General features: G+C 26.2%; 1 protein-coding gene across 1 annotated transcript; it reads right to left on the bottom strand.

The window, feature by feature from the left end:
* Positions 1–8,074: 8,074 nt before the first annotated feature.
* Positions 8,075–14,313, bottom strand: LOC145836955 (uncharacterized). The gene is made up of 9 exons (XM_082944724.1): positions 13,716–14,313; positions 13,376–13,512; positions 12,996–13,068; positions 12,738–12,814; positions 12,167–12,297; positions 10,054–10,169; positions 9,144–9,325; positions 8,697–8,846; positions 8,075–8,245 (listed from the first exon to the last, which is right to left on the bottom strand). Exons 1-9 carry the CDS (start codon positions 14,284–14,286, stop codon positions 8,075–8,077), a joined length of 1,608 nt encoding a protein of 535 aa, XP_082800850.1. The 5' UTR covers positions 14,287–14,313.
* Positions 14,314–27,784: the final 13,471 nt, after the last annotated feature.

Below are 27,784 nucleotides of genomic sequence, written 5' to 3' on the forward strand. Positions count from 1 at the left end.
AAATTATTAATAACCGGACAATTTTAAAATAGGTTTCTCTGCTTTATATTATTAAAAATTATTTGTTCTATAGATTAATTTGCTTCAACAAAAACAAATATCAAGTTTTAATGTATTTACTAGTTTAGGGAAAATATTTCATTAATAGCTTGAAGCTTTTAAACTTTTCATAAATTTCTTAAATGTTTGAAATTTAACCACGATTTTAAATTCTATCATTTAATTGTTTACAAATTTTCAAGTTTGTACTTTTTATTAACAACAGTATTTGAAAATTATATTTTTTTTGTTATTTTAGTTGTGGAGTCCTTTTATCTGTAATTTTAAGTCTGTAAGTAGGTAGTTTAAATAAACTTTTTATCTAAATGTTGACACTCAGCATTTAATATTTAGTTTTTAAAATTTTCTCAAACTTGTTTTAGATAAACTAACTTTATTGAACTAAAAGACTTATTGTTTTTTAAGGCCTTAAAATACTCTTACGCAAAGTAAAAAAGAATCTAAAAAATGTTAACGACTACATTAAAGAATTTTTTTGGTCAAAGTCATTTAAAGTTAAGTTTGCAAAAACCTCTATAAGTTGTTAAATGATTAATAATTATCTACATAAAAATCAAATTAACATTCTGTTTATTAATTAGTAACATATTTTGGTATTAATCTTTTTAAATCAAATGAAAACTTTGTTTAGTGTGTTACATTATCAAATACTTTTAGATTTGATAAAGATAAAGTAGAATAATTTGATAAAGTTCTATAAAATTAAAAACAATTATATGAAATTTTTAGTCGCTTAATTTTATTTTACTAACTACGTTTGTTTTGCTGGCAAATTTTACCAATTGTAATTTTATTATTGTAAATATAGGATTTATTGTTATTTAAGTTGTAGACATACAAAAGGTAATTACATAGTTTTTTTACTATTATGTTCAAACATAATTTTGTATTTTATAAATTTTAGAAAATTAAAATCTTTCTGTCAACCTTATACTTTTTGTACTGATGAAAAGTTCCTAATGAAACAACCAATCTAAAATATGTATTATTAATAAAATATAGATAAAAGCAAAAACTAATTTTACATTATCATCAAAGTGTTCTGTTTTATAAGCTAACTTATCAAGCTTCAAAATATTTAAAATCTATTTAAACAATTTCTATAAACGTTTTATAGATTGGTCATGAAATAAAATAACTGAAATATTTTCTTGATTAATTGACATCAACGCGTTTCATAAAATTGTTTCATAAAACTTTAAACCAGAAACTAATTACGGTACAACGTACAATTCTAAAATATGATTAATTACTTGTCTGCAAAGGTGGTTTGTCTAAGACTTCAGTTTTTATTTACTAAACACTGATAACTAAGATTGTAAGGTTAAAAATCTTTTAGAACTAAAAAAATGAAAGTTTTAGATAAAGCTTTCGTGATGATGTAAACTCTACCTATTAGCACAAAGTTGATTTTTTTAAGTTCTATCAAATTTTTATGAAGATTTTCGTAATTTTAGACAAATGGTTTTATAAATGTAAAGAAATATTTTTTCAAAAACAAATCAAATAAAACCAGTAAGTTTTTTTTTAATTTATTTACTACAAAAGTTAAAGTACAAGCAGAATAAAGTATCAAGTTTATTACATGACAAGCGAAATTTCAAAATATGTTTCTTATTGTCTCCTGAACGCTTTCATAGTGCAGCTTTTGATGCAGTCGAAGCATTCACCCGGAAGTCCGTTCCTGACGAGGCAATCTCTGCAAACAGCGCCACCCGGTGAGCCTGGTGTTGAAATTTGAAAAAGTTATAACAATATATGCTTTTGTTAAACATTTGTTTTTCAGTTTTACACTTGAGAAATGGTGTTGAACTTAAGATTAGTAGAAAATAAAAGTGCAAGTAAACGAATAATTAATAAAAAAACTTGAGCTTATTATCAAAATAATTTCTTTTTTTTATATAAGTATTACAATTTGTAGAAAAAATACATTTATTATTAAAATTACAAAACTACCTCATATCTACAAAACTTTTCTATTTTAGATAAAATATAAAAAACTTTGGGTAAATAATTATAACAAAACCATGGTAAGCTGCTTTCAATATTTCTTTTTTAAATTTAGTTTTATTGTTGAAGAAAACATAATGTTTGCTTTGTTATGTTAAGTGTAAAAAAGTTTTACGTAGTTTACATTTGAGATAAATTTCAACTACAACTTCTACTAGAAAAACAGTTTAAGCCAAATTTTTATAAAAAAGGAAACTTACTTTTTTAAATGTGTTAGAGTTATAATTTATTAAAGATGATTTTAACTATAAATTTACAAGTGAAACAAACAAAATTTCAAACTTTAGTTTGATAATTTTTTAAATAAAAAGATTAACAGTTGGCGATATATGCTTGACATTTTGTAATAATTATTATAAAACAGGTTTTAAAAGTTAAAGCTAAATTTACAACAAAACAGTTAAAATATACATAAACCTTAGATATATGTTTTCTTTTTATTAAAAAATACTGAAATACATATTTTATTAACCTATTTTGCAACTTAATCGGTAAAATCTTTCAGCTGTATTTCCAAATACTGAATTGTGTTGCTAATATAAAGCTGTATTAGAATTAAATATTAATTAAATAGTTTATTTCTAATATAGATGAATGGCTTGTTTTTGTGCTCAAATTGTTTTGTGTACGTTAAAATTTTTTCATTGAATGAAAGTTAACTACTTTTGAGTACAACAAAACTCATGTTTTTTGTTATTGTTATCACTAACGCAACTTTTATTTCAATATCACAACTTAATTAATAATTATCAATCCCAACCCCTAGTTAATTAATAATTATGAATCCCAACCCCTAGTTAATTAATAATCATTAATCCCAACCCCTAGTTAATTAATATTTATTAATCCCAACCCCAAGTTAATTAATAATTATTAATTCCAACCCCAAGTTAATTAATAATCATTAATCCCAACCCCTAGTTAATTAATATTTATTAATCCCAACCCCAAGTTAAATAATAATTATTAATCCCAACCCCAAATTAATTAATAATTATTAACCCCAACCCCTAGTTAATTACTAATTATTAATCCCAACCCCCAAGTTAATTAATAATTGTTAATTCCAACCCCAAGTTAATTAATAATTGTTAATCCCAACCCCTAGTTAACTAATCACTGTTACTATGACAACAAATCCGAACCCGCGCAAGTGGCCCTGCAGTTTTTAGCTCCCGCGGGCTTCTGATCAGGACACGCTTCGCTGCACTCCGTCTTCTTGCACTTCTTCATCAACTTCACGCTCCTCACCATGACCTCGTTCATCCGCGGCTTCCCCGAACAAGCGGCAAAGACGGCCATGAGGGCGAAAATTAAAAGTGTCGCTTTCATCGTTGGATGTTGAATATACTGTTTAAGTTTACAAAAACTTTTGTATTTTTTTCAATATCAATCATATACGACCATATTCGAGAAGCAAGTATGATATTAAAGTTCTAAAAACTATTGTTAAATTATTTTTTAAGAATATATTTAACAACTAATAGAAAAGTAACTATGTTACTTACCAGTACAGCAATGTTATGAGTTATGAGTTTTATTTGTTCGAACTGCTTTTATACCAAATTGATTGTTTATTACATCACAAAAATCATTGTTTGCAGTAATACTCTCCGATTTGCTGTCTAGGGTGTTTATTCATTTACAAATTATTAAAATGATTAAAGTCTGAACTTTAATTTGATTGCTTTCAAAGTGATAACTTGTCAAACTATTAACTCGTGTTGTTTGCATTTGATTTTGTTTGCATCAATTTTGCTGTCTGCGGTTTTTATGCAGCAACAAATTTGAAGCTGAACTTTGAGATGGGCTGATAAACATCCTTTTTTAAATAATAAACTTTTAATTAATCCGAACTATTACCATTATGTATATTTTTTGTTGATTGCATTTGGTTTGCTGATTTGAGTATTATTGCATTAACAAATTATTTAAATGCTTTTTTTTTGTAAAAGTGCGATATTTATTGATAAGAATTTTGTTAAAACTATATGTTTCTATTTGATTTTTAGTAAAAGGTTAGTATAAAAACTTGAATAAAAATTTAGACTCGGCAGTTGAATATGATTACTTATGATGTTTTAGATCACAATGGTTTTAATTTTTTTCTTTAAAAAATTAATATTAATAAATGTTACTGATGTAATTTATATATATTCAAAATTATAAGTCTAAATTCTATGTATAAAATACTAAGATAATATAAAACTTTAAAAAAATCAATAAAAAAAAGTATGCTTTAAGCCTTAAAAAAGTTTACTAGACTAATTTTTGATTATATTAACTATAATACATATAATTTTGTTTTTACGGCACACTTAAAAGTACATATTTACAAAAATGTTTTTTTTTGGGATTTAACGATGTTTAAAAGCTATAGGACAGACTTACATCAAAAATTTTTTCAGAGCCTTACTTTATTTCAAAACTTAGTTCTTGGAAAAACTAAAATAATGTACAGTTAATTTTAATTTTAATTAGCAATGTAGTAAAACTAATTTTAGTGTTTTTTTTAATTGCCTTAAATTTTAAGTCTAAACAGGTAATGTTTAACAATTCAGGTTTTCGTACACTATTGGTCATATTGAAATAAAAACTTTATACTTTTATTAAATACAATAATTTAAATTTATTGTAGCTTAAATGTAATTTTTACAGCGCTATTAAGAAAACTAAGTAATTCCTAAAATTAGTATTTTAATATTTTATATTGGCCTACATATGACAAATATCTTTGAATGTTAACTAATGTTAACTAATAAATTATTTAATTTTATCATGCTTAATTTAAGTTTTTACAATAGAAATTTAAATAAAATTGTGAAAAACAAGATAAAACATTTGAATTTTTCCTTTTTCATTATTATTTGTACTTTATGCACAACCAATTAACAGTTTTCGATATAAAAACATATTTGTTCTTGAAAAACGTTTTTAAACTACATAATTTTTATAATTTTTCAATTTAAGGTTAATGCAAGTATTCATATATAAACATAAGTGTTTAAAAAGATATTATAAATAATAAGTTAGAGGAATAAAACTTATTAGGGTGGCGCTAATAATAAATTCTAGTGCCTTCAGTTATGTATTTCTTTTAATACGTCTTAAAATCTTATAAGCATTTACTTAGGTTTATTGAAACCGCTTAGTGAATTGAATTAACGGAATGGCTTACTAAGCTGAAAAGTATTCTTTGATGCGTTTGAAGTTCTTGGGTTGAAAAAACTTTAAAAGTCAATTAAGAGTGTTTATACTGAAAACCGCTTTATCTTATTAAAAAAAGCACTTTAAAAACTCTTTTGAAAGAATCAAAATCTAATTAATAAGTGTTTGAACCTATATATGTAATATCAAATTTCACAAAGTTTTGTAAAATGAATGGTAAAAATTAAATTAAATACATTTTTAAGTTAACTTTATACTTTTAACGTATGTTTCAAGAATTTCATGTTCAAGCAAAAATTGCTTAGAAAAACAGCTTTTTAATTGTCTTGTTTTTTTAAGAAAACATTAACATTAAACTTGTGTTTTGACAAAAAACTTTAATTTATATTAAAGATATAACTCAACCTCTAAATTATATTTCTGTATTAATTTAACAAAAAGTGTAAGTTTTTACATAAACTTACTGTAGTTTTTCACCTCAATTTTTTTGTATTTAGTTTACTAAAGGCTTGAAAGTTTAATTTTACGAACTCTAATACATCGTTTTAATTGAGTGTTTTTAGTTGCTGATGAAAAATAAAAATAGTTTTTAAGTGCATAAACAAGAAAATAATTGGAAAATTCTGAAAAATTTCTGAAAATGAAAATGACCATCATAATTAAATTATCTTAAACCAATCTTTATAGTTTTTACAATTGTAATTAATTGTTCAGTTTAAATTGTATAATCAGGTTTAGATTTCATTCTGTGACTAGGTTTCCAGCAGTGAAATATTTTTGTTTTTGAAGTTTGTAAAGAACCTACCAAAGAAATTAGTTTGTCCTACTAAGAGAATACATAAATAAAAATTTGTTTTTCAACTAATAGTTTACATTTAAAAATTTTGAAATTTAAACAATAACCAAAGGTAGATGTTTTTTTAAAAAAATGCTGTTAAGTTTATGACTAAAAACAAGATAGTCTGTTTGTTATTTTTCCATAAGTTTTCTTAGAAAAACCTAACATAAGAAAATAAGTATTTAGATTAACCATCTCTAATTCAATTTTAAATCAGAGAAAATTTTAATGTAATTTACGTGACTCTCTTAATTTCAAGTTTTAGTTTTATCTGTAAAAACACTTTTAAGCGTGTTTGTATACACAACAGCTTTAAAGTAAATGTCAGTCAAACGATGTTATACCACAATTTAATATTTGAAATATTCACACACCCGATTAATTCGACACGATTTCATGATTAATGTTTTCCTTGAATGGTGTAATTAATTATTATAAAGTTGAAGCTGTAAAATTATACTTACAACTTAACTGTTACACATTTAAGATTAACTTTTATACTAAAATCCTTGTTAACTTTGAGCTTAAAGTCAGTCTACTTTGTTTTTAAGCTTATTTTTAACTTTTGAAAATTTTATAATTCATTATTATAAAGCTATAGTTGTAAAATGACACATACAAATACTTTTAATAGAATAATTTTTTTTATACAACAAAAGAAGGAAGTTTGTTGACTGAAAAACAATCTAAACTTCTTACAGCTGTTTTCTAAATTACTGATAGTTTTTAAACATATTACTTTTTTACTCTAAATTACAAATTAAGTTTAACATAACGATTAAAACTAAAAAACTTAAAAGAAAAGCAATACTTTTTAGTACAAACATAATTTGCTCATATGTTTACAGCATTTAGTTATGCTTTAATAAATAATTATTTTCACTTGTTTTCTTAGTAACGTTTTTATTGGACAAAACATTGCTCGTGTAGCTTGGAGCAATAAAACTTCTCGTGGTATAAGTCACACGGTATAATAAAAAAACATTAATAAAGTCGTACGATATAAAACTAATGTGGTCATTTTTCTGACTAACAAAGTTCATAAGAGTTTATCAAAAATTAAACTGTTTAGATAGAAAGTTTAATACCGTCAAAAATTTTCATTAAAAGTAGTTGGTTTTGGTAAAAGTTTAAAAAAAACTTAAGTTAAAATTGGTATAACTTAAGATTTTTTTAAATATTATTGAATTTCTTTATGGTTTTAACTTTTAAATATAGTTTATTGAGTTTACACATTTCTTTGGTTAAAAAAAAAGACTAATTGAAGTTTGTTTATTGCAACAAAAACAAATACAAAAGTATACAGTAAACAGTGTTGTATAAATAAGTACTGTTTTATAAACAAAAATTAGTGTGACAGTACTTTAAAAGTGCAAAAGTGTTTTTAATTTTTACAAAACAGGGAAGTTTCAATAAAGACTAGAACAATGATTAAAAAGAAATGAAATGTTTTAAATATAGAAGAACTTGTTGTAAAACAAAAAACAGTTTCAAGTAAATATGATTGAAATAAGTATTACATACTTATTAAGTTCAGAACATATAATTTAATAACATGGTAAATAACAAATAGTGTCTTTTTAACATAACTTATATGTATTTAAACACCATTAATATTTTTGAAACAATTTAAATAATTTTTTTCATAGCAATTTAGTAAAGTTTGAGTTTTATTAAATAGTTTTAAATTAATTTTAGTACAAAAAATAAAAGCTTTTTATAATAAAGAATCTTAGCATGCAATGAAATATTTTATTAACTATATTTAAAAAATTTCTATATATTTATTTATGTTACTTCTTGTGCCGAAAAGTATTTTTTATTCTACTAAAAACTGCAATAATTAATAAACAAACATTATTTTCAAAAAACTTGCTCTTGAAAAAGCAGTTCAACAAATTAAAAATTGTTCAAAAAATAACTCGAAGTAAAAATCAAAATCAGATTTGTTTTTTCTTAATCGGCTTACTTTTTTCATAAAAATTTAAATTTTTTAATTTAGAAATCAATGCACTGGCAGTAGTGGTCGTTGGCGAACCCGTGGTACTTTATCATGGGGCACGAGTCGTCGCACGGTGTACTGTGACGTAACAGACACGGGTGGTATTCCCCGTAAGCGAAAAGCCGACCGTCGCTAAGACCCGGCGTCCCCACCCAGACGTTGGCGTCCTTGAAAAATAAAATTAAAAAAAAAATCAATTTACTCTTGGAAAATAAAAGTTTAAAAAAAATCAATTTAGTCTTGGAAAATAAAAGTTTTTTAAAAATCAATTTAGTCTCGGAAAACTTAAAGTTTTTAATTAATTTAAGGCTGAGTACTGATTTAAGTTACTTCAGCCTGATCATTGACGTCTTAGCGTGAACGTAGCAAACTTTGCAAAATATTGAAAAAAAATGTTATCTACTATCAATTTTGGCTAAGCTGAGTTTAATTTTAGACTTTAGCAAAGTTTTAAAACAGTTGAGAAAAAAATTAACATCCTGTATCAGTAAGCAACCTTTGTAAGTTATTACCTAATATACACTTAAAGTGTTTAAATAAAAGTTGATAATTTTTTAAAAGTTTACGCAGTATTAATAGTCTTGGCCTAAGTAGTTTACATTAGGTACTTAATTTCACCTGTGCAATGTTGGTGGTCTTGGATTTGGTGCAAGCCCTGACGTTTCTTTTCATCCGCTTGGTGGCGTCCTCGGTCGTCAGGGCTTTGGTGGGTTGGGGTGGTATTTGCGGGTTCCGCCTGCTGCCCCAAGTCCAACCCGGTACTATCCCCTAAAAAGAAATTAAATCTAATTAGATATAACTCAGTTTAGGTAAAATGTTAATTTGTATTTATAATTGTACATTGCCATGTTTGTTATTTTAAACTTCAATATAAAATACAGCTTTATATAACTTTTAAGCACGAAAAGTTTTCATGCAATATAATTTATATTAACAGAAAAATTTTCATGCAATCTAGCTTCTATTCGTGGAAAATATGCATGTTTTAATAATATAATAAACTTCGTAAATAAATTCAAACAGTTTGCAAACTTATAACAAAATACCAAAGAACATCAAACAAACCTGTTCAATATTGGGAGGGTCGTACAGGCAGTTGTCGATTTGGTGGACGGCCTGCTTGCTGAAACCACCCCTGTTCCTGCTGGTGTCCACTATGTAGTGCAGACCCGTCCTGCAGTACACGGACCTGGCCACGTATTCGGTGTAGGTCGCGTTCGCGTAGCTCATCGTGTTTATTGAAAACCCTTCGAAATAAATTGTTGTTTGTGCAAAAGAAATTAAGTCGAAATATGCAACAATTTAAGAAAAACTGCAGTTTTTATATAATGCTTGATGCTATACTTATAAAATCAGGATAATAATTTAAATGTTTACAGATTTCAACATTGTGAATTCTTATATAAAAAAGTTTAAAGTAGTAATAAAAGTATAATAAAGGCCTAATAACTTAATTGTTGTTAATTCCTTCTACGAATTTAAAGAAAATTAGTGTACTTGCTTACTAAAACTTTATTTTTGAGAATTTAGAACAACTTTATAGAAGACTAGTATATTACAAAACTTGTTTTAAAAGCAATTACAACACTTTGTGACGTCATTGACAGAATTCGTGTTTGACTTGATTGAAAAATGTCGCGACTAAACACGCTTTTCATGTTTGAAACGTCTGAAGGTTACATTGTGACGTAACAAACTTAAAGATGGCGCTCGGTGAATGCTTATTATAATTTTTGTAGATTTATTTTTTTAAATATATTTATAATACACAAAACTAATTAAAAAACAAACAAACTTCTCAGGACAGGTAAGCTTTCACCAGTCAATCTTATATAAAGTTTTAATAAATTTCACAAAGTATTATTTCTATTTCAAGTTTTTGAGTTTCACACAACACAAATAAGCTTTTCAAAAACTAGCATGTTGAAAATTTTGTACATCAGAATATTAATAAAAAAACTGATTGTTTTGTTACCTCTGATACCAGGTACCCTCATCAGTTGCGTGGAAAGTCTGGTGACGTAGGACCTGTCTTCTTCGACCATATATGGGTTGCCGACGTCGATATAAACCCATGATTTGCTCAGTTTACTGAAAACATTCACAAAATAAGAAATGTTGTAATAAACAAACAAGTAAATACATAACCTAGACTTGCTTGATATACGGTGTCAAAAATACTTTTTGAAAATAAATTGTCGTAAACTTAGACAGTAAAATTTAGACTAAAAATATGAAAACAACAAATACTTGCTCAATTTTTTGTATGAAAAGTTTGTAGATCATATCGAAAGTTGTGACAATTAAATAAAACCAATATAAAAATGTACTTCGAGACTTTCTCTAATTACTACTTGAAAGATCACTTTATCATAAAACGCTTAAAAGTTGAAGCTCAATAAAAAGAAGAATAACAAGGCATAAATCATATTAACAAAAGGAGTTTTCTGAGTCAAAAGGTTTTAGACTTTTGTAAAACTAAACAGTAAGACATAGAGACTAAATGCAAAGCATAAAGTATGTAAACCAAAGCTTGCTCATTTTCCTTTGTAAAATTTTCTATAAATCGTCACTATAATATAAAAATATACCAAAAATTTTTAGGTTAAATGTAGCATGAACTGATAAACTACTTTCTCATTGAGCAGAAAAAGCAATAATTTATGTGAGAAACTAAAAGTTTTATAAAAAATTACTGTGTTTAGATTAAACATTAAAAACTATTGAAAACTTTTACAAGTCAAAACAAGTAAGAAAATCAAGACTAATTATGGTGAAAAATTCCATGAGAAAATAAACACTACTTTAATTAAAAATAACAAACCTGAAACCTCAAGACTTTTAGCGGCTATAAAACGAGTTTTAACACAAACAGACAGTTTAAACTACTTCAATCAGTTGTTTTTGTTAAAGATTTAAAATAAATAAAATATTTTAAGTTTGCCGTAGTAATTATAATTTTTTATACGTTTTTAAACATTTTATCAAATTTAACAAACTGATATAGTTATTCGAGTGACCATTTAAAATACGAGTTTAAAAAAGTATGACATGACTACTCATGAAAAAGTATACTAAAAACATTATTTAAGTATCTATCTGCAAAAGATCAAAAAAAAAAAGAATTTCTAAGCTAGACTGAGGTTAAAAACCTGCAATGAATCAAAAAAGCGCCTCAAACGTTTTACCCACAAAATTATATATTTTCTATGGTATACCTCATAAGATAAACTTGTTTTAATTAAACATAATGTTTATGAAGATTAATTGATGTTTACATTATGGTATGTATTTATTAGTTTCAAACATTTAAAACATTTTAGTTTGATAAATATACAAATAAGTGGTTTGATGTAAAAATAAAGTTCTTAATTGGCTTAGCTGAAAATTTTGTTATAATACCATTTTGTTTAGAAATACTTAGTATAAAAACTTAAGGCCCAAAAAAACTTTTTCCAAAGGAAAGTAGTAACCATAGTTTTCAAAAATTTTAATAGTTCTAAATATCCAGTTTTAATTTTGACATTTTAACCAGATAGTTATATAGCTAAAGAAACTAACTAGAGATACTTTTTATATTAAGATCATGCATTGTTTAACAAAACGATAAACAATAACTTCAAATAATATTATTAAACGCTATTATTTCTATTTCAAAAACATATTATTAATACTTAAACTGCCGAAGATAGTCTAAAATACAAAAAGCAATAGCTTTAAGTGAATATACGAAGCTTGATATATCGTTTTAAAATTCTTAATTAATTTAGTTGTTGTTATACATTCAACAGCTTTGTTATATGAAAAAGTGTTTATGAGATGACTAAAACAAATTAAGTTAACTTTTTAAACTTATGATAATTAAGATATTGTAATGTTAGTTAACTGTTATAACAGTTTTTTTGAATTGTAATTTTATGTGAAATATTTCAAAAGTAGTATTTATTTATTAACAAACGTTGTTATCGTTAAAACTAAAGTTTAAACTTTGACAAAATTTTATTATAATATTATGTAGTTGTCTTTCAGAACAAAAATGAGTCATTAAAAGGTAATACATAATTTAAATCAATAAATATAAAACTAACAACACAATATTTGATACTCTTTGTAGAAATTCATCAATATATTTGTCATTTTTCCATTTAAACTGCATATTTCTCATATCCACTGCATACGCTAGCAATGCTGGCTCCATTACGATTATTGAAGAAATGTCCTAGATTTTTATAACAATATTTAATTTAAAGAGATTACATATATAAAAATTTGTATGTTAGCTACACTATTTTTGAATGAATAAAAAAAGTTTTTTCGTTTAATTCAAAATAGTCTGTAATTTGTTTGTTTTTTACAAGGTTTCTTTAGTTTATTTTCTCTTAAAGTTTAAGTTTATAAAAACTTAATGTAACTAAAACTTAATTTTTGTAAAAGCGTTTAAATATTAAGCATTATTTTTACGGATGAACTCGAAATTTATTGAATAAGCAAGCTTTTTTCTTTTAATAAGACAATTTATCAATCTATTTACACATATTTTTAGACAATTCGTATGAAACAGTTTGTCAAGTTTAAAAACTTTTTACTCAGCAACTCGAAAATACTTTGAAGCAATCATTGAAAAACTTGAAACTAAATTTCAATAAAAAAAAAACAAACTTTAATTTCTTTTAAGATTTTGGAAAGTTTTATGTCGTAATTTCTCCATGATGTAACATTAGACTTGGGTTTGTAACCTATAAAAATACAAGTTGTTACTAATCTTTAACAAACTTGTTTTTGTAGTGTGCTTTTTATTTTTTAAATCAAAACCACAAAGCTACAAAGTATAATAAAAAATTCAAGTATAAATATCTACAAACAAACTTGTTACTGGATCTTAATAAACAAATATTAATTAAATTAATCTTATCACACCTTCGTACTTTTCCATTTGATTGTTCAGTTCAAATCCTTCCGCTGGCCGCATATCGAACACAATGAGTGGAACCTTTTATTAAAATATTAATTACTATGAGTCAGGTGATTATACAAGACTTAAACATTCACGTTAAATATTTCATTCATGTTTTTATACCTTTTCAGATGTATAAGTGTAGTCCAGACTATATAAATTACTTGTATGAGTTATAAACATAGAAGTTGTGATTAGCAAGCAAATCTATATGATTATACGGTAGAAAAACTTTCGAGCAACTTATATTAACTGTATTTAATGGAACTGTTGTTATTATCTGTAATAAATGCTAATTAAAGAGGAGCCGGATAAGTGAGGACCGGATAATTAAGGAACCAACCTTATCCTGACACGCCTCAATTTTGATCTTCCTCACGGTATCCGCATCCTTCCTCTCATGCCCAACCAGCCAATGAGCGTTCCTTGTCGCTCCTGACGGTTCGAACCTCGTCGATATCTTGCTCTTGCCCAGTTTTCCTGAAATAAAAACAACAATTAACACTAGTACAAGCTTTTATTACCAGTTTTTTATAATATCATGCATAAAATTTGTTTACTCAATGAATACAAAAAATTCACTCAAGCGCCCCGTACAGTTTATACATTAAGTTCTCATTCAAACTCAATTATTTTTATTTGCCATTGTTTGACTTGTATATTTTATTGTTACGTCAGCTCACCCCTGTAAGTAACCACATCCGGGTCGCTCATCAGAACCTCGCTGCACTCCTGCTCGCTCCTGCCACCTAGCGGCGACGCCGTCGTCGACTGCTGCACCTTTATCTTCTCCTCCAGCTTGAGCTTGCGGGCGCGGGCGTAGAAGACGAGGGTGAGGACCAGGGTGGCGACCCCGCACACGGCCAGGAAGGCCAGCACCGCCTGGCAGCGACCCATTGACCGGCGGCTGGCGATGTACTGCCGCAGCGGGGAAGTTTTGGCGGGTTTCGGTGCAGGGGAAATTTTATTCGGTTTTCTGGCGTGAGAGTTTGAGCTAACATTTTCATTTAAGGGGGTTTTCCCGCCGATGTTTTTATGATGGGGAGTTTTTGTTTTGCGTGCACCATGCGTTGCGTGTTTTTTCGACGGAAGTTCCTGTTGATTTCTTGTTTGCGATCTCGCAGGAACTTTACCTCTCGTGTTCGCTGGAAAGTTCCTCCTCACTTTCAAAGGAGCTGCTGATCGTGGTTTCGCGGGAACTTTTGAGCTTGGTTGCGCAGGAACTTTCGGCAGAGGTCTGTTTCGGCCGTTCATCAAGTCATGTGGTTTGAAATATTTGAATAAATTAACATTTCTGTTTTAAATCAAAAATATGTTAAGTAAACAAATTAAAAAAACTATATTTTCGATTTAAGAATGTTATTGATTTAAGTTATATTGTAAGGTAAAGACGTTAAAAGGTATCCGTGGTGTGCGACTCGATAACCGAAAGGTTCTTCGTGCACCAGGTCATAAGACCAAATATTTTAAACTAGGACCAAATACTATTTTTTTATAGTTTTTTTATTAAAGTGATGATGAAACTATCACAGTAGCAAAATGAGTATACAAAATTTTTTTATTTCAGTAATATTTCTAGTTATGATTTTGATTTTAATAAGTTTAAATTAAGCAAAAATAAAACTTAATTTTGGTTGATTTTAAATCAAAATAAGATTTAACCAATCAAATACATAGTAGACTTTGTACTTGTTCGCAGATTCATTTAGCAATGACTTTTAATTAAAGTTGTTAGAGTGCGTTAAACTGTTTTTTCGTATAATGTCAATAAAACTAACAACCAAATAAAATACTTTTGTATTTTTAAGTTTTATTTACAACATTTAAGTAACTTAAATAGTAGAAATAACAAAATTAAATATAACCTTAGTTAGTATACTTATGAAACTGTTTTTTATTTTTTTAAAACCATTTCAAAGTATATATGGAAAGTTCTAATAAAAATAATGCTTTTAGTTTGAATATTACATTTAAAAAAAAACATTTTATACACTTTTTATTATACTATTCGTTTTAAACACGTTCTTTGATATTAAACAACAGAGGATTTTTCTTTAATTAAACAAATAGTAAGAGCGTATACTTTTGATAACTACAAGAAATTTGCCATAAAAACCACTACTAGTAATATTTGTGAATTTTTTATTAACTTTAAATATAGATACAATTAATACGACTGAATTTAAATGAATAAGTTTGTTTTACAAATCTTAATACGATGTGTTTGAAAAAGCTAAGAAAATATATTAAATTGAAAAGTTTATTTTAAAGGCCATATGTTGAAACTTATAAGTAAGAAACTTATATAAATGAAAAAACATTGAGATAAATTTAACGAATAAAGTTATATAACGCAACAAACTGAATATTTTAACACTGCTCTAGTTTTTCTTATTTACATCAATTAAACAAAGTAAACAAAATACTAAACTATAAAAATATAAAAACTATAATCTTTTTATTGTAAACCAAACTTTTAAAGATAAAAATACAATAACTTTTAGTAGATATAACTTATAACTTAAACAGTATACAAACAATTGTATTAAAACTATTTTTCATACAGCAAACCTTTGATTTATTTTTCTTTCTCTTCAACAAAAAATCGTTAAATACTTAATGTTTTAAAATCTTATTACGTAAGTTTTGTTTTTTTCTATGGTCAAATAAGATATATCATTTATAGATTTTTGAAAAGATTGTGGTTCAAAGAACAATAAAGTTTTTAAAGTTAAGCATATTTTTGTTTCAAGCTAATCTAATTTATTTTGATTATTTCATATCAAAAACTAAGTATTTTGATTCTCTAAGTTTAAACAACAAAAAGTAAGAAATTTTTGAAAAACTTGATGAACAAAAAAAAAACACTTTTACAATCAAGTACATCTGAACAAACACAAAATTTAACTAAGTTTAAAATTTTTTTTATCAAGTTTGATAATTTCAAAATGCTTTGTTTTAATTAAACACAACTAGATTATGAAAACCATAAACGGTATAAGACGAAAAATTAAAGTTAAAAGAGAAATACAGAAAAAGGCAGATATTTCGACATATTCTGACTTTAAAACAAGTTTGGAATGCGGTCGTTAAAAAGTGCTTGCGATAACTTTTAAGCGCAAATTTTATTAAAAACATAATTAATCTTTTTTAAAGTCTCTTAGTGAAGCCATTATATATACACTTAAAAGAATTTTATCGAGTACACAATTTTTTAAATAAATTAGATTTCAATTGTATCAAAGCCAAGTGGCATCTTTGGAATTATAGCTTTTAAACAAAAAAACTTTTTAAACAGGATTATCTTATAAGGGTTTATTCTACCATTATTCTACTGTCTAAAAACTGATGAGTTTATGTCAATGATAGAATTTCAGTTTATCAATTAAGATTAGGTTTGTTGACTGAACATTTGAAATAACTTTCAGTGTTTACTTTATGAAGTTTATTATTTAAACTTAAGTGTTAACAGAAGTTCTTTTTCGCTTATCTGTATTTATTGATTTTTTAAATTTATAACGTTATAAAATTGTATTTGCAAATTATATAATATTTTGATTAAACGATAATTTCAAACAAAAAATAAGTTTATTGTAGTCTTAAATAGCTTAAGCTTTATCTGAAAAGTACATAAAAAAATATCTTCGGTAAGTTACTATTATTACTATTATTGATAAAAAAATATATATAACTCAAAAATTTTAAAGATTATTTACAAAACGTTATAAAAACTTTAGGAAAAAAAACTTTAAGGTAAATAATTAAACTTTTTAATAAATATTATTGTAAGCTTAAATGTTATTGTATGTTTTAAGTAAAGTAGTAAAGTCGTAACTTTTTTTTCTAAATTCTTTATTAAAAACTTTTAGTTTTATATAAACTAAAACAACACTTATTGTTAAGTATACAAGTTTCGTTATTAAATGCTTAACTTGAAGTTTTTGAGCATTAAGTAAAAAATGTTCTATGTTATATAACTGTCTTTTAATTAATATATCACAAACAAAAAGTTTTCGTAAATGAAAGCAATAATTAAAAAAGATTATTTATATTTTGTGGTATGTTTTTTCTTAAGTGTTTGTAATTTTAAATTTTCCAATTGAATGTTTGTTACACGCTTTTATTTATTTGATTTATGTTTTTCTGAGGTTAAAAGTTTAAAAGATAAAATCAAAGAGTTTTTGTATCAATTTTATTTATAGTTCTTAACAAAACTTAACAAAGCCATACAATAAACTATTTAAAAAGACACTTAGTTTTGCAAAATATTATGATATTTGTTTTCTAGTTAAAAACAACTAAATTCTGCTGTTATAGTTTTTAAATACTAAAATCAGTAATATATAAATAAATTTACACAACTAAGAATTCTTAAAATTTTTTCAGCTACAATTGAAAGTTAAAAAGTTAAGATTTTAGTAACCTTTAATTGAAAAAAAATTTATATGTATAGTTCGTTAAACTATTATTTCTTAGTTTTCCTAATACTTTAAAGACTGACATCTTTTATGCTACTTAAGCAATACAAACCATTTACATTAAAAAGTTTTAAACAAACAATTTAGTTCTGAACTTGTTTCTGATAACTTTTATATTAGATAGTTTAAAATATAGATTAGATGCAGTTTTCAAACAAAAGTTTTAAAAAACAGTAAAGTTGTGTAAAAATAATTTATTTCTAATAAAATCAAATAACTTACAAAGTTTGTTTGCATGATACATGCACGGGGACGGGTCAAAATTGCACCAAGACAAATTTGCACGAGGTTACTTAAATGCACGAGGGGACTAAATTGCACGCGAACAAAGTTGCACGAAGACAAAATTGCACGAGGTTACTAAAATGCACGAGGGGACTAAATTGCACGCGAACAAAATTGCACGAGTGCACAAATTGCACGAGGGGACTAAATTGCACGCAAACAAAACTGCACGAGTGCACAAAATTGCACGAAGCCAAATTTGCACGAGGGCACAAAGTTGCACGAGGGAACAAAATTGCACGAAGACAATTGTGCACCAAGGGTCTATTTTGCACGAAAGTATAAAATACAGAAAAAAGTACTAAAAAATGAACAGAAATAAAAAACTATAAATTAATTTAATAAAACAAAAAAGAAAAAAAGTTACTGATCGAGAGTAAGGGTTAGGGGTAACAGTAAGAGTAAAAATAAAAACAAAAACAAAATAATAAAAACTATAACAATAAAAAAAAATAACTAGTTAAAAAAAACTACCGAACGAGATTAAGGGTTAGGGGTAAGAGTGATAGTAAATAAAAATCTTTTTAACAAAAATAAAAACTTACCGACCGAGGGTAAGGATTAGGGTAACAGTGATAAGAAAAAAAAAACTAAATAAAAAAAAATTAAGTTGATAAAAAAAACTAAAAATACAAAAAAAAATTAACCCGTGTAATATTGTCTCCGTGCAAAAATGTCTGCTCGTGCATAAGTGTCTTCGTGCAAAAGTGACCTTTCGTGCAAAAGTATCTCCGTGCAATTTTATCCTCTCGTCTAAAAGTATCTTCGTGCAATTTTGTGCACTAGTGCAATTTTGTGCACTCGTGCAATTTAAACAGCTACCCACATTCTACATTTATAATCATTTAGATTAAGATTAAACTGTAAATACCGTTGATCGTCTTTAAGCTTGAAACTTTACTAAGAAACTTTTAGCTAATCTTTTGTGAAATTTTTTTATAGACCAATATACATGTTTTTGCTTCAGGAAATGTTATTAAGTATCAAAGTTGTAAGAACATTTACTTAGATTAATAATTGAATTAATTACAATATCATAAATCAAAATTTCTGGAAGGTTAACAAGTTTAGATGGTAAAGAGTTGTTTAATTATTTAAAAGTTTTGTAACTTTACGAATTTTCGTCATTTAAACATTTGATATATCTCTAATTGGATCGATATACTGCATTTTGTCGATTCAATTTGTAGATAAAACACCAGTTTTTACTCGAAATATCATAACAGTTTATTAATTTAGTTTGTTATACGTTTTTGATAAGAAAGTCTGTAAACTATAAGTTATATTGACTTAGATGGTAAATACTAAGAGTTTTATACTTATTCTTGTCATGTTGAAGGTTTTATGCAAATTAATCTTTTACTTTCAAAAAATTGTGTAGTAAAAATAAATTTAATCCTTAAAAAAATTATGTAGTCGACTTCAAATTTCAGACATTGAGATTAAACAACAATAAAATCTTAAACTACAGTAACAAAATTAAAGTTTAAAAAAACTAGTAGCAAAAAAAGTTAATTGGTAAAATTTGTAAATTTTTTTTTCTGAATTTGTTTTCTTTTTATTTAGAAGCTTATGGTTTTGTGATACCCAATACATTATCTGTTTGATGATTGAAGTTTTATTAAATAAAATATTCGTTAATTATTGAAAAAAAATTGTGTATACTTAATCATTGTATCAAACAAACATAGCGTTAGTTTGATATTAATGTAGATAACTATTAATCATTAATAACTTAACAGATTTTTGCATAGCTAATATTAATTGATATTGACCAAAAAATACTTAACCACACTCATTAACATACTTAAGGTTTATTACAACCTTACTTTGTAAAAAACAACTGAAATTATATAACCGTAGTAAAAATTTTTGTTAACTATAAATTATTGTATTATTAATTGCTTCAAAAAGAAAATACTCAAGTAAATTGCTGAGATTAACACTAAGACAAAATATTCTTCTTAAGTTTATTTTTAAAAGTTAAATTTCACAGACAAGTGCTACTTTTCAACAACTTTTACCAACTAAAAGTTTAAATATTAGAAAAGTAAACAGGTCTATATTTTATAACACAAGATACAGCCATGCTTAACAGTACTATTTGTAAAATTTTCAAAAACCTGCTCTAATAGCGTGACGATGCAGTGGTTAATGTTAGCAAAATTAAAACAAATTTCATTTTCAACTGAAACACAACACAATACAAAATAGTCAGAAATGCATAAGCGTCACTTTTGCACAAACCGAGACTTATGTCCAATTTTGAAATGAATTGGATAACTAGTAGTGTATTTGTTTAAAGACAAGGTCTTAAAGAAAAAAGCTTAAAAGTATAATTAAATATACTTAATTACATTTAAAGCTTGTACAAAAAAAGCTTTTGTGACCTGTTGCCATTTAACTAATATATATCTAACGTAGGTGGGTGACAATCATTAAAAAATAATGAACTTTTTAAAGCTATTTTAATCAAAATTTAACTTTAAACTTTTTTACAGTAGCAAACAAAAAAATAATGATTTAAGGTTTATATTTTGTTGATTTCATAAAAAACTAGCTAAGTATCAAATATATTTGATAACCAATTAAATTAAGTCAAAAATTATTGATTAAGCATCACATTTAAAAGTCTTTGTAAAAAAACTTTAATAGTTTATTTATAATACTTATTTTTATCGTCTTAAGTTAATGAAAAATAATGAATTTTATTTTGTTTTAAAAACGTAAACTTGTTTAACGTGGCCAACACTTTAAAGAACGTTATTAATTAATTTCTTAATATATATATATTTTCAAATTAAAGTTCCTTACTTCTTTTTTTCAAACATAAAGAATAAACTATCTAGTTTGAAAATCGAGGTAAATGACTTGTTTTAATGTTAATATAGCTAGCGTAATATTGTGAGTAACTTTTGAAAGTTTTTTGAATTTAAGGGTAGCCAAATATTCAGGGTACTCAGGAAAACATAGGGTATTCTAAGACTTTTAAAATCTCTTGGAGATTCAGGGCAACTTAGGATAGTTTTAACTTTTGATAAATATCATAGGGCAGTTTTAAGACTTTAAAATTTTAGGCTAGTTTTTGATACATTTCGAATGAGATTTAGTTGATTTAGTTTCAATACTTTGTTTTATAACCAATTTTGTTAAGAACTTGATTTTTATTGTTGGAAACAATATGTTAAATTTTTTCTAAGGGTTTGAAAAACCGGACAGTTTAAGGACTCAGGACAGTTTAAGGTCACTCAAGGCAGTTTTTTGACTTAAAGAGTGACAAACCTGAATAATGTAAATGTTGTTGGTAGTTTGTTTATGATAAATTTATTTTTTTTGTTTTCTCACAGTTTTACAAAGCTTATTTTGTTAATTTTTCCATTTTGGAGATTCTGCTAGTAGAGTTTAGAAACAACATTTTGTTTATACTTAAAGTCAAACATTTATACCAAAAAAATATAAATAAATTTAATCGTAAAAATAAGAAAAGAACAAAATATATTGACGCAGATTTACGCATACTTTTAGCTCTATGTTATTATGCTGATATTTGATTATTTTTATTTTTGTTAGGAATGTAAATACATACAAATGCTAAAATACAATGTATTAAGTTGTTAATTTCATAAAACAAGTTTGACTCACTTGGTTAGTATAAAAAAGCTTGAGCTTTTTAATAGCATCAGCTTAATAATATATTGGTTTGTATTTTATAGTACCATGTTTTGCACAGTAGTTTAAAGTTCGTTTTTTTTTAGTATCCATAAATGTTTTATTGAAATGAAAACATATTTTAAGAAGAAAAGTATTACGACCTATATTAACAGCTTTATCAAAGTATAGTTTACACAAGAGAGAAACTAAATTACTATTTAGACTAATATTCAGTGTACTTTAATTTTACAATACTATTATATTATTACTATATAGTTTTTTTATATTACAGTATTAATAATGTCTTTAATATTCTGGCAATATTTTACTATAAGTTAGGAAGATAACTCCATTGCAGTGTGCAATATCTGCGGAGCTACGACAAAAAGAGGAAGTAGCAAGTCTGAGTCTTATACTACCTCTTCCATGCACAAGCATTTTAAAACTCAACACAGCGAAGAGTTATAAAAAGTCTCAAAGTGTATCTATAGACAAAGATAGAAGTTGTACTGCACCCGAACCTCCGAAGAAAATAAAGCTTGAATCTATCGGACAAACTAGCCTTGATGTTTTTAAGTCTATGAAACTCTGGGACATTAAGGATTCAAAAGCAATAAAATTTATCGCAATATTCGGATTCGCACTCGGACTCAGCCGGATCCAAAATTCAAAATTGAGATTCGGATTCGGCCAAATCCAAAATTTTTAGACTTGGTAGATCACTAGTTTTAAACTCTAGTCAGCTTAAGAAATGTAAGCACAAAGTTTTATGAAAACGTTTTTTTCTAAATAGTTTAATTAATAACTTTATAAATAAAACTCTTATTTTTAATTTTTTTTCTTAATAATAAGAAGTCTAGACGATAATGCAGTATCAAAGTTCTTTACAAAATGAAACTTATTTTTACTACGAGGTTTTTTAAATGGCAAGCTTTAACTTTTCAATGTTGAGTTATAAAAATTTTGTTTTAACTTCAAGTTTTTGTACTAGTTAGGTAGTTTGCATTTACAAATCGCAATTAATATATTTAACTGCCACAACTTCTCTAAACTTTCTTCTTTTGTCTTGAAAATAAATTGAAACCTAGGCCTGATCGAAAAATACGACATTTGGTTTCCGCAGGTCAGGTTTTTTGCCTCTCACACGCCATATTTGAGCTTAGTTTTGAAAAACTGGCCGTACATTGCCCACCCTTGTTTAGAATCAATCAGTCACATATTTCAACTCTTTTTTCATTATAAATAAAGTTTTAGTTATTAATGTTTTTACAAATACGCTCTAAATATTTGATCCTAAGACTTGGTACACAAACAACTATTTGATTATCGAGTCGCTCACTACGGATACTTTTTAACGTCTTGTACAGGACATTAAAATTGTAAAATTGATGCTTTTAAAGTTTTATACTTCAAAATATTTTTTTATAAAGAAACATTAAGCTTTAATTCAACTGTTGTTATTTTTATAATAATGAATATACAAAGACTTTTATTTTTGAACAAAGAAAACAAATTGAAATTTTATTGTTATCTTAGAATATAGCTTACATTATCGTTTTTAGTTTTTAAAATTAAGTAAGGTAAAAAAAAATGAATGAAATGTTTTACATTTAAAAGTAGAAACTAGTAAGAGCTATAGTAAAATTGTACAAAAAAATAGCCGAAAAATATTCAACGTTGTTAGAATTTTTTTATTATGTTTAAAAAAACCATAGATAAAAGCAACAGAATTAGGAAACATATTGTATTATTAAATTTATGAAATTAAAAGCATAGAACAACATTTTTTTAAGTTTTCAAAGTGGTAAAAAACCTAGGTTTTAACAAAGTGTGATAAAGTTACAATCTAATGCTTTAAACAATTTTTTGTCAGTTAGAAAATATAGCTCATCATAACTAAATTTTGGGTGGACGACTGTTCAAATTCGAACAGTTTAATTTCGAAAACTCAAATTTCGACAACATTTTAATATTTTCAGTTGTCTCTTTATAAAAACAAATTTAAATTACTTTTTATACTATCGTATACTTATTTATTACTTTGAATTTTTGCAGAACTTAAAGTATTATTTTAGACATGGCTAAAATAAGTACTGAAATATAGTAAATTTTAGACTAAAGTATATTCTTTAACAATGTTTTTCAATTTGATTTATTAATAAGTTTTTTTTTAAGTATGTTTTACATTTTAAGTTGTGGCCCTTTATATGTTTTTTTCAATTGTCGGAATTGGAATTAACTGAGTTTGAATTCACATGTAACCCTAGTTTTTACTTCTAAAAATTTTAAAAAAAGTTAATAACTTTGAAATAATATGTTACTTTTTTTATTGCAGTCAAAGTTTAATTTAAATTGTTATATACCGTTTTTTTTTTTATACATAATAATAAAATTTAGCTTAACGCTGGTTCATATAAAGATTTTTTTTATTTTTTGTGGTAACAAAATTTGCGCATTGCAATATACTAACTACAACAATTTTCACAATAACTTAAAGTTCTAAAACTGCATTAAAAAACTCCATTTAGTTTCAAAGGTTAAAAATAAATATTTTTAAGTCTAATAAACACAATTTAAGTTTACAAAGACTTAAACTAACTGTTTATTTAAAGTAATTGTATGTATAAATTTAAAAGTAGTAAATGCCATGTTTTTTAAAACTTGTCTAAGCTTAAACAATAATTGCAACTTGTAATAATTGAAAAAATAGTTGTACACGTTTCAAAACAAAATGAAAAATATTTTATGAAAGTTTTTTAAAATAGACTTAAGTAAACTTTGTTATTCGAAACTTAAAAGGGTTAATTTAGTTTGCATAAAGTTTTAACAAACTTATATAATTAAATAAACATTTACATTATTTGGTATTTGTTAAAACATACTTTGATAAGTGTTTTTATTAATATTTACAAGGAAGTCTATGGTTATTTCCTGATTGTTAATTAGGTAGAAAATTACTTTGTTAATTTTGCGATAAATCGAAAAAGCTGTATATAACTCGAAATTTTGTATACGTGTTTATTTGCTAAAACTTTTGGTCAAAAAATGATGTAGTAAATAAAAAAATTTTTGATGCTTCGTCGATAAAGAATATATAACAATAAAGCTTTAATGTGAGCTAGATGTTGTTAGGTTTAGTTCAAAAAACATACAGAACTCGTTTTGTTTTATAATTTAAAACAATGGGTAGTTTTATAGTAGTAGCTACAAGGTTTTAACTAAAAGACAGCAGATTTTAATTTATTTTTTCTCGTTGTTTGTTTATGAAAGAGAAATGATAAAAACTGTTGAGTTATAGCGTAAAGTTTGTAAATGAACAAAAGTTAATACACGATTCAAGCTAAGTGTTATACTTTATTAAAACAAGCAATTAAGTTTAGTTTAACAAGTTAATTTTCATTGAAATATATAGACTAAAAATAAAAAGCAGATACTTAAAACTTAAAATAAATCAATCGGTGAAAAAATTTGTACATTACCAATAAACTTAAAGCTAAGTGAAGTTACTTAGTAGTTGAATAAATTTGATGTATACTAGAGCTCTATAAAGTAACGAATTACTAAAGAAATATTTTTTTAATTAAATGTCAACAAGTATCAAATTATTTTACAGTGTGTTTTATAGCCACCATCTAAGACAAACATGAGCAAAACGATATTCATCGCGATTGTTACTTTCCTACTAGCGGACTCTTTAAATGCGGAAAAGACCTGTCAAAAGATGTTCAAAGATGAAAAACAGGTGCATACAAACGTCACAGTAGACTGCGCGGGGGGAGAATCACGCTGCATAAAAATCCAAGGCACTAACCTTACATTGGAAGATGGGACTAAATGTTGGTAAAGTTTGTTTTTAGAAACCTTTTAAAGGTTTCTAAGTTTCTTCAGGTATTTAACTAAAACACAACCCTTTTAGAAACAAAATACTTTTGAGAATTTATTTTGTACCCAGCAAGTAATAAAACTAGCTAATTCTTAAACTTCTAATCAATCTTTTAGACTTTACTGAGTTCATTTAAACTCATTTAGAAGGATCACATAAATTCGTATGTAAAACTTCATTTTTAAGCTTATTTAACATGTGAATTTTTTTCAAAACAGACGAAAGTTTTGTGTACGGAAGCTGTGTGAAAGAATCAAAATGCAAGAACTGCAAGGCGTTGTTGGATCCCGATTCCGATCAAGTTATTCCGGGCGAGTCCAGTGTCACCTCATACGAAGAAATGTAATTCATATTTTCTGTGCATAAATGTACTTGGCTGTTTTTTTAGGCTTAATATATTTTTTTAACTTATTTTTCCGAGCAAAACCGTTCAGCTTTACATTTTTTTATTTCTCAGAAAAGCCGAATGTAAGTGCTGCAACTACGGGAATTGTAACGAAGAGGATTTTTCTATGGTTGACGGAAGACTTGAAAAAATGCCGGCAGAGGAAGAACCGGTCCCTCCAACAAAAGAGACTGACACTGTTAAGAACTTCGGACAGCCTGGTAACAAGGCCACCACGACCATCAAGATCGCTACCACCACCAAAAACTCAAAGGCGCCCGAGAAGAGTGCGAACCAGAAGCCTATTATAAAGGAAAAGAATCAGGGACCGAAAACCGCAAATAATCGAAAAAACGAGCCACCTAAGAAAGTTGAACTATCAGTCCTTCCAAAGAAAAAGACTGGTACTGTTAAGAACTCCGGACAACCTAGTAACAAGGCCACCACGACCATCAAGATCGCTACCACCACCAAAAACTCAAAGGCGCCCGAGAAGAGTGCGAACCAGAAGCCTATTATAAAGGAAAAGAATCAGGGACCGAAAACCGCAAATAATCGAAAAAACGAGCCACCTAAGAAAGTTGAACTATCAGTCCTTCCAAAGAAAAAGACTGGTACTGTTAAGAACTCCGGACAGCCTAGTAACAAGGCCACCACGACCATCAAAAAGTCGAAAGCGACAAAGAAGAGTGCGAACCAGAAGCCTATTATAAAGGAAAAGAAGCAGGGACCGAAAATCGCGGACCAGACTGCAAGTAACCAAAAAAGCTCAGGTGAAAGTAAATCCGCAAGTTTCGTGGTTTCGTTGGTATCGAGCTTGTTCGCTCTGTTGCCTGTCATTGCTGTCAGATAAATGTTTAAAAATATTAATAAATTATTATGAATTATTCTGTTTATAAGAAAAATATCAAAAACATTTAATGATTTATTTTAAACAAGCAATCTGAGTAGGAAAAATGACGATTGTTTTTATTTAAACTTTAAGCAAAATAAACATCAAAAATTTTAACTATTAGTATATTGAATAGTGACTTATGTTTTTATTATTAAACTTATTCAAACCACTGGTGCAAATATTATACTTTTGTAAGTTTATTAATACAACTGATTTAAACTTCCTTAGTAAAGTTGTTACCAATTATGTTTGAATGTCGAAAACTTTTAAGATAGTTGATTAGTAACAAAAAATAAATATTCAGACAAACTTAAGGTATAAAACGTAAAAATATAGTTTTTTTTTAGCGCGTTAAGGTTTTTTATAATATAAAAATAAATAAACAGTATTTTTATAAAGTTTTAGTATTAAGATACAGTAAAATTTCGTCGAATTTAGTTAAGTCACGGTTGGTATATAAATAAGAAATCAATTATACTATTATAGTATTGTATAAAAAACATTGAGTTAGATCAAGTTATCGAAGGCTAAAACTTAAAATCATCAAAATTTAAAGACTTTTATTTAATTCAAATGCTAAGCACAATGTCAGGTGAAAAAGATTAACAAAAACTTAATCAATATACTTTTTGTTGATCTTAAAATATTAGCTTTTAACGGAAAAATATTAAACTCTATGATGAAAAAGGCTGACTTAAAAAATATGAAACTCAAAAATATAGGTAGCATTTTACCGTTTAATGCATCGCGATGTATTATGTGACTGAAGGTAATTAACGTAATTGTAAAAGTTTAAAAAGTGGTTTTGGTATTATTTAAAGTTAAGACTATTCGATGGAAAACAGTTAACAAAATTATTTACAAAAATACTTCAATTTGGAACGTATAAATAGTAATACTTAAAAACTTTTCTGAAACTAATTTTGTTAAACTTAAAAAGCAATTTTTTATTGATACTGGTTTGGCAGACTTACAGTTTTAAAACTAACAATTTTGAAACAAATTTAATAGCAAAACAACTTGCTATAATAGTTTTTATGTTTTAAGCGTTAGATCTTACGTTCTTTTGTTCGTAAAATTTATAATAAGTAACCGCTGTATGTCACTGAAGAGTGATTTAATTAGATTCTGTTCGTACTTATAAAACTAACATATTAATGATTTAACACAAGATT

Source organism: Thalia democratica, chromosome 5 (genome assembly GCF_965202585.1).
Source record: "Thalia democratica chromosome 5, ktThaDemo2.hap1.1, whole genome shotgun sequence".
NCBI classification, from domain to species: domain Eukaryota; kingdom Metazoa; phylum Chordata; class Thaliacea; order Salpida; family Salpidae; genus Thalia; species Thalia democratica.